The following is an 8384-nucleotide window of genomic DNA, read 5'->3' on the forward strand; positions in this document are numbered from 1 at the left end:
ATAAGGTAGCATACAGGCTTAACTCTAACCCAAACCACAGGTATAATATTTAAGGTTGCATACAGCCTTACCTCTAACACAAACCACAGGGATATAATGTGTAAGGAAGCATTCAGCCTTCCCTCTAACACAAACCACAGGTATATAATGTGTAAGGAAGCATTCAGCCTTCCCTCTAACACAAACCACAGGTATATTGTGTAAGGTAGCATATAGCCTTACCTCCAACAAAAACCACAGGTATAATGTGTAAGTTAACATACAGCCTTACCTCTAACACAAACCACAGGTATATAATGTGTAAGGAAGCATTCAGCCTTACCTCTAACACAAACCACAGGTATAATGTGTAAGGTAGCATACAGCCTTACCTCTGACACAAACCACATATATAATGTGTTAGTTAGCATATAGTCTTACCTCTAACACAAACCACAGGTATAATGTGTAAGGTAGCATACAGCCTTAACTCTAACACAAACCACAGGTATAATGTGTAAGGTAGCATACAGCCTTAACTCTAACACAAACCACAGGTATAATGTGTAAGGTAGCATACAGCCTTAACTCTAACACAAACCACAGGTATAATGTGTAAGGTAGCATACAGCCTTAACTCTAACACAAACCACAGGTATAATGTGTAAGGTAGCATACAGCCTTAACTCTAACACAAACCACAGGTATAATGTGTAAGGTAGCATACAGCCTTAACTCTAACACAAACCACAGGTATAATGTGTAAGGTAGCATACAGCCTTAACTCTAACACAAACCACAGGTATAATGTGTAAGGTAGCATACAGCCTTAACTCTAACACAAACCACAGGTATAATGTGTAAGGTAGCATACAGCCTTAACTCTAACACAAACCACAGGTATAATGTGTAAGGTAGCATACAGCCTTAACTCTAACACAAACCACAGGTATAATGTGTAAGGTAGCATACAGCCTTAACTCTAACACAAACCACAGGTATAATGTGTAAGGTAGCATACAGCCTTAACTCTAACACAAACCACAGGTATAATGTGTAAGGTAGCATACAGCCTTAACTCTAACACAAACCACAGGTATAATGTGTAAGGTAGCATACAGCCTTAACTCTAACACAAACCACAGGTATAATGTGTAAGGTAGCATACAGCCTTAACTCTAACACAAACCACAGGTATAATGTGTAAGGTAGCATACAGCCTTAACTCTAACACAAACCACAGGTATAATGTGTAAGGTAGCATACAGCCTTAACTCTAACACAAACCACAGGTATAATGTGTAAGGTAGCATACAGCCTTAACTCTAACACAAACCACAGGTATAATGTGTAAGGTAGCATACAGCCTTAACTCTAACACAAACCACAGGTATAATGTGTAAGGTAGCATACAGCCTTAACTCTAACACAAACCACAGGTATAATGTGTAAGGTAGCATACAGCCTTAACTCTAACACAAACCACAGGTATAATGTGTAAGGTAGCATACAGCCTTAACTCTAACACAAACCACAGGTATAATGTGTAAGGTAGCATACAGCCTTAACTCTAACACAAACCACAGGTATAATGTGTAAGGTAGCATACAGCCTTAACTCTAACACAAACCACAGGTATAATGTGTAAGGTAGCATACAGCCTTAACTCTAACACAAACCACAGGTATAATGTGTAAGGTAGCATACAGCCTTAACTCTAACACAAACCACAGGTATAATGTGTAAGGTAGCATACAGCCTTAACTCTAACACAAACCACAGGTATAATGTGTAAGGTAGCATACAGCCTTAACTCTAACACAAACCACAGGTATAATGTGTAAGGTAGCATACAGCCTTAACTCTAACACAAACCACAGGTATAATGTGTAAGGTAGCATACAGCCTTAACTCTAACACAAACCACAGGTATAATGTGTAAGGTAGCATACAGCCTTAACTCTAACACAAACCACAGGTATAATGTGTAAGGTAGCATACAGCCTTAACTCTAACACAAACCACAGGTATAATGTGTAAGGTAGCATACAGCCTTAACTCTAACACAAACCACAGGTATAATGTGTAAGGTAGCATACAGCCTTAACTCTAACACAAACCACAGGTATAATGTGTAAGGTAGCATACAGCCTTAACTCTAACACAAACCACAGGTATAATGTGTAAGGTAGCATACAGCCTTAACTCTAACACAAACCACAGGTATAATGTGTAAGGTAGCATACAGCCTTAACTCTAACACAAACCACAGGTATAATGTGTAAGGTAGCATACAGCCTTAACTCTAACACAAACCACAGGTATAATGTGTAAGGTAGCATACAGCCTTAACTCTAACACAAACCACAGGTATAATGTGTAAGGTAGCATACAGCCTTAACTCTAACACAAACCACAGGTATAATGTGTAAGGTAGCATACAGCCTTAACTCTAACACAAACCACAGGTATAATGTGTAAGGTAGCATACAGCCTTAACTCTAACACAAACCACAGGTATAATGTGTAAGGTAGCATACAGCCTTAACTCTAACACAAACCACAGGTATAATGTGTAAGGTAGCATACAGCCTTAACTCTAACACAAACCACAGGTATAATGTGTAAGGTAGCATACAGCCTTAACTCTAACACAAACCACAGGTGTAATGTGTAAGGTAGCATACAGCCTTAACTCTAACACAAACCACAGGTATAATGTGTAAGGTAGCATACAGCCTTAACTCTAACACAAACCAAAGGTATCATATGTAAGGTAGCATACAGCCTTAACTCTAACACAAACCAAAGGTATCATGTGTAAGGTAGCATACAACCTTACCTCTAACACAAACCACAGGTATAATTTGTAAGGTAGCATACAGCCTTAACTCTAACACAAACCACAGGTATAATGTGTAAGGTAGCATACAGCCTTACCTCTAACACAAACCACAGGTATAATGTGTAAAGTGACATATAACCTTAACTCTAACATAAATCAAAGGGAGATGACTCAAACAGGTAGGATATATAAAGTGGCATATCTTCTAAGCTGTTTGTTATGATTGAGGCTTATGTTTAGCAGTTTTCGATATTTTCCACACCAAAGCAGATCCAGAGACAAGTTTAGTCATTTCCGAAAATAAGTATGACAAATGAACATGTAAAACCCCGAAAATTAATCCAAATGAATGATATTTTTAGATGAATCCACAAAATAATTAACCAACGACAAACACAACATTACCATAAGATAAAAAAAAAAACTCCTGCCTCGTTGAGCCCACAGGAGTCATTTCCCGACTTTCCTGTGATTGTACAGGTATAAACCACAGGTATTTTGTATGAAGTAAGCATCGGTCCAAGTCCCTAAGCAGCCTCGTCAAAATATGACCGAGTTGAAGTATGTTTGCAATTCAAACTGAGGGTGACGCTAATTTGTGACATGCAATGCTGTGTGTGATATAAGCGAAGATCGTGAAGCTTTAAACGTTTTCTAGCTGTGATGATAGTTTATTTAAGTTATCTATATAAGCAACAGGTACATGTTTCTTCCGTGGCATCTTCTCACAGCAAATGATTGACATAAAATGTCAAAAGACTTTCATATATTAACGTGCTCTTAATCATTGTTACACTATCGTGCAGTGACCATGCATCTTTCATCATTGATATCCAGCAACAATGTGTTTTTTATTCCCCCAAGGCATCCAACATTATACCATAAAGGACTGTCAATGTAAGTTATTTTTTCAATTTTTACAGAAATACAAAAAAAAATGTAAACCCTTAAAATTAAAAAATGCTCGTTTCAGTCCTTGACAAGAGGATGAATTAAAACAGAGCAAATAATCAATAATAAACAAATATTATAATAAATATCGACATGTAGTTTTAAAGCAACGGCAGGTTGATCCAACACTGGACAAATCGGTTTAAAAACGCAAGAAGGCAAAAATATGGCGTAGCGAAAATGATCGATAGGCCAGGAGGGCCTGTATCGCTCACCTGAATATATGTTTAAAGTACTTGATATGAGGTAAATATATAGCACTCCTTGGTAGGTACTGTATGTACATATGAAATTCAAGAAAGATTCTTCCAGTATTCTGGAGATAGAGTAAGAACAAACTTAAAATGTTAAAATGTGACGGCCTGGTGGTCAACTTGTTTTATTGAATACATCCTAATAGTAACAGGCACTACTAGACAACTTGGTGGTGACAACATTGGGATAAAATCTTGAATCCCTACTGTAGGGAGGATTTCAAAGGTTTGACCTCTATTTTCCCTATTTAGCCTGCTTCTCTGATCCCAGTGGGGCCACACCACCTCTGTTTCCCCTATTCGGCCCACCCATCTGCTCCAGGCGGTGGGGGTGGGGGGCATGACCACCGTTTAATAAAAAATTGAGTCCCCTTGCACCAAGGATGCTCCAGACTAAATAAGGATAAAATTCCTTAATCCCTATGGTAGAAGAAGGATTTAAAAGGTTTTACCTCTATTTCCCCTATTGGGCACCACCTCTCTGCCCCGTGTGGGGCCTCACCCACCATATATACAAAATTGAGTGCCCTTGGCCCAAGGATGATCCAGACCAAATTTAGTCAAAATCTACTGGGCCTTTCAGAACTATTAGTGTTTTAAAGGAAAGTTGACGGATGATGGACGGACCGACGACGGACACTGCGCCATGGCATAAGCTCACTTGCCCTTCGGGCAGGTGAGCTAAAAATCAAGTTAATGCTACAATAGGCAGGGCTATTTCAAAATCGATTGAGGTAAAGTGTACATATTTTAATTTAACAAACCAAAGAACACGCATCTCCTGATGGGCATAATAGAGGTGAACGGTATTATAAGTTATTATTATTTATTACCATGGACACTACTGTATAATTGTTGTTGAAGTCTTTTTCAGAAGAAGTATTCCATACAAATCACATGTTGCCATGCAATTTACAGAATTGTAGTTGTTGAAATTCGAACGTTCGAGAGCAAAAAATAAGAAAAATGCAGGTGCTGAATTTAGGACGTTTACCTTGCAAGCCTACACTTGATTAATGTTGCCATACTGGAATTAGACAAGAACATTTTACTGATCAGTTGTACATGCAGTTCCCCGGATCATTCTCACAATAGTTATAAATGTTGAAGACGAAATTACTGGGAGGTGACTCGATGTATGACAAGGAACCTGCAGTGGGACAGGATTCTTAAATGAAGTCAAGGGAGGTAACTCACCTTCACAGAACGGACAACATACTCCGGGCACTATTTTAGGTTCCGTACAAGTAGGTGAGGGGCATAGCTCCTTCACACACTCAACACGCGTCTGAAAATGTACATGCACAATTTGTCAAGAGTTATGTTGGTGTATATATCAGTAACATATATATATTGTAGTGATTAAGGCCTAGTACCCTAGTGAAACAAGAATATATATGATTGGAAATTATCCTAAAACAACATTTATTAATTACGAACTTTTGATGAGGTATATATGTAGTTTTATGAACCTCAGAAAGCTATATTTATCAAGACGACGTCAATATAGCATCATAAAATTATATTTTAGATAAGAAGCGCAAAATTGTCGCGAGATAAGTGCTTCATTTGGCAGAGAGACGCTACAAGAGAATATTGACCTACTTTTACTGAAAGTAATAATATCGTAATATAACAAATACCCGACCTGCACGTGATTATGATCCAATATGTAGATAAAATAACTATATGTTACTGTTGTGACAGTGAGAGTCACAGGGACTTGTATCCTACTCAGTACACGTATAGTTGATTGTAATAATGAGAGTCACAGGGAATTGTATCATACTCTGTACACGTATTGTCGAATGTCACAGTGAGTGTCACATGGACTTGTATCATACTCGGTACACATACATGTATAGTTGATTGTTACAGTGCGAGACATAGGAACTTGTATCATACTTACTCCATTACACGTACAGTTGACACATTCGTTGAATTTCCAAACATCTCCGTCCGCGTAGCTAGCCTTTCCAAGTAAACAAGTTGATGATTCTGGAATATAACAAGGCGAATGTAAATATACATGCATGATATGTGTATTACCTCTTGGAGTGAGTGAGTTGAGAACGTTGGTGGTTGAACGAGCAAGTTAATCAGGTTGATGGGTGAGAAAGTTGAATCGGCTGGTGATTGAGTAAGTTGAGTGGGTTGGTGATTGAGTAAGTTTTGAGGAAATCGAGTGGATTAATGGATGAGTAAGTTGAGTGGTTTGGTGGTTGAGTAAGTTGAGTGGGTTGGTGGTGGAGTAAGTTGAGTGGGTTGGTGATTAAGTAAGTTGAGTGGGTTGGTGATTTAATAATTTGTGAGTAAGTTAAATGTGTTGGTAATTGAGTAAGTTGTGTGGGTTGGTGATTGAATAAGTTGAGTGGGTTGGTGATTGAATAAGTTGAGTGGGTTGGTGGTTAAGGAAGTCGAGTGGATTAATGGATGAGTAAGTTGAGTGGGTTGGTGGTTGAGTAAGTTGAGTGGTTTGGTGGTTGAGTAAGATGTGTGGGTTGGTGGTTGAGTAGGTTGAGTAGGTTGATGATTGAGTTATTTGAGTGGGCTGATGATTGTGTAAGTTGTGTGGGTCTGTGATTTAGTAAGTTGAGTGGCCTGGTGATTGAGTAAGTTGTTTGGTGGTTGAGTAAGTTGTGTGGGTTGGTGGTTGAGTGGGTTGGTGGTTGAGGAAGTTGAGTGGTTTGGTGGTTGAGTAAGTTGTGTGGGTTGGTGGTTGAGTAGGTTGAGTAGGTTGATGATTGAGTTATTTGAGTGGGCTGATGATTGTGTAAGTTGTGTGGGTCTGTGATTTAGTAAGTTGAGTGGCCTGGTGATTAAGTAAGTTGTGTGGGTTGGTGGTTGAGTAAGTTGTGTGGGTTGGTGGTTCAGTGGGTTGGTGGTTGAGTAAGTTGAGTGGTTTGGTGGTTGAGTAAGTTGTGTGCATCTGTGATTTAGTAAGTTGAGTGGCTTGGTGATTGAGTAAGTTTTGTGGGTTGGTGGTTGAGTAAGTTGTGTGGGTTGGTGGTTCAGTGGGTTGGTGGTTGAGTAAGTTGTGTGGGTTGGTGGTTGAGTAGGTTGGTGATTGAGGAGGTTGAGTGGGTTGGTTATTTGATAAGTTGTTAGTTAGTTAAATGTGATGATGATTGAGGAAGTTGAGTGTGTTGGTGATTGTGGAAGTTGAGTGTGTTGGTGATTGAGGAAGTTGAGTGTGTTGGTGATTGAGGAAGTTGAGTGGGTTGGTGATTGAGTAAGTTCAGTGGGTTGGTGATTGAGTAAGTTGAGTGGGTTGGTAATTGAGGAAGTTGAGTGGGTTGGTGATTGAGTAAGTTTTGAGGAAGTCGAGTGGATTAATGGTTGAGTAAGTTGAGTGGGTTGGTGATTGAGGAAGTTGAGTGTGTTGGTGATTGTGGAAGCTGAGTGTGTTGGTGAGAGAGGAAATTGAGTGTGTTGGTGATTGAGGAAGTTGAGTGGGTTGGTGATTGAGTTAGTTGAGTGTGTTGGTAATTGAGGAAGTTGAATGGGTTGGTGATTGAGTATGTTTTGAGGAAGTCGAGTGGATTAATGGTTGAGTAAGTTGAGTGGGTTGGTGATTGAGGAAGTTGAGTGTGTTGGTGATTGAGTCAGTTGAGTGGTTTGGTGATTGAGTTAGTTGATTGAGTTGGTGATTGAGTCAGTTGAGTGGGTTGGTGATTGAGTTAGTTGAGTGTGTTGGTGATTGTGGAAGTTGAGTGTGTTGGTGATTGATGAAATTGAGTGTGTTGGTGATTGAGTCAGTTGAGTGGGTTGGTGATTGAGTTAGTTGAGTGTGTTGGTGATTGAGGAAATTGAGTGTGTTGGTGATTGAGTCAGTTGAGTGGGTTGGTGTTTGAGTTAGTTGAGTGTGTTGGTGATTGCGGAAGTTGAGTGGGTTGGTGATTGAGTAAGTTTTAAGGAAGTCGAGTGGATTACTAAATGAGTTAGTTGAGTGGGTTGGGGATTGAGGAAGTTGAGTGGGTTGGTGATTGAGTAAGTGGGTTGGTGGTTGAGTGGGTTGGTGGTTGAGGAAGTTGAGTAGGCTAGTGATTGGGTTAGTTGTGTTGGTTGGTAGTTGAATAAGTTGAGTGGCCTGGTGATTGAGTAAGTTGAGTGGTTCGGTGGTTGAATAGGTTGAGTAGGTTGGTGATTGAGGAGGTTGAGTAAGTTGGTGATTGAGTAGGTTTCATGGGTTGGTGATTAAGGAGGTTGAGTGGGTTGGTTATTTAATAAGTTGTGAGCTAGTTAAATGTGATGGTGATTGAGGAAGTTGAGTGGGTTTGCGATAGTGAAAGTTGAGTGGGTTGGTGATTGAATCAGTTGAGTGGGTTGGTGGTTGAGGACGTTGAGTGGGTTGG

General features: G+C 39.6%; 1 protein-coding gene across 4 annotated transcripts in view; it reads right to left on the minus strand.

Moving 5' to 3' along the window:
• The window catches only part of LOC110463248 (chordin-like protein 1), a 74937-nt gene that overhangs the window by 13912 nt on the left and 52641 nt on the right, over positions 1-8384 (minus strand). For all 4 annotated transcript variants that reach the window (XM_021517680.1, XM_021517683.1, XM_021517682.1 and 1 more), the window contains exons 3-4: positions 5939-6027; positions 5227-5317 (exon numbers count right to left, since the gene is read on the minus strand). In XM_021517680.1, coding sequence (XP_021373355.1) covers positions 5227-5317; positions 5939-6027 — 180 coding nt within the window. The remainder of the gene's footprint in view (positions 1-5226; positions 5318-5938; positions 6028-8384) is intronic.

The sequence above is a fragment of the Mizuhopecten yessoensis genome, unplaced genomic scaffold (assembly GCF_002113885.1).
Source record: "Mizuhopecten yessoensis strain PY_sf001 unplaced genomic scaffold, ASM211388v2 scaffold10881, whole genome shotgun sequence".
Taxonomy (NCBI): Eukaryota; Metazoa; Mollusca; class Bivalvia; order Pectinida; family Pectinidae; genus Mizuhopecten; species Mizuhopecten yessoensis.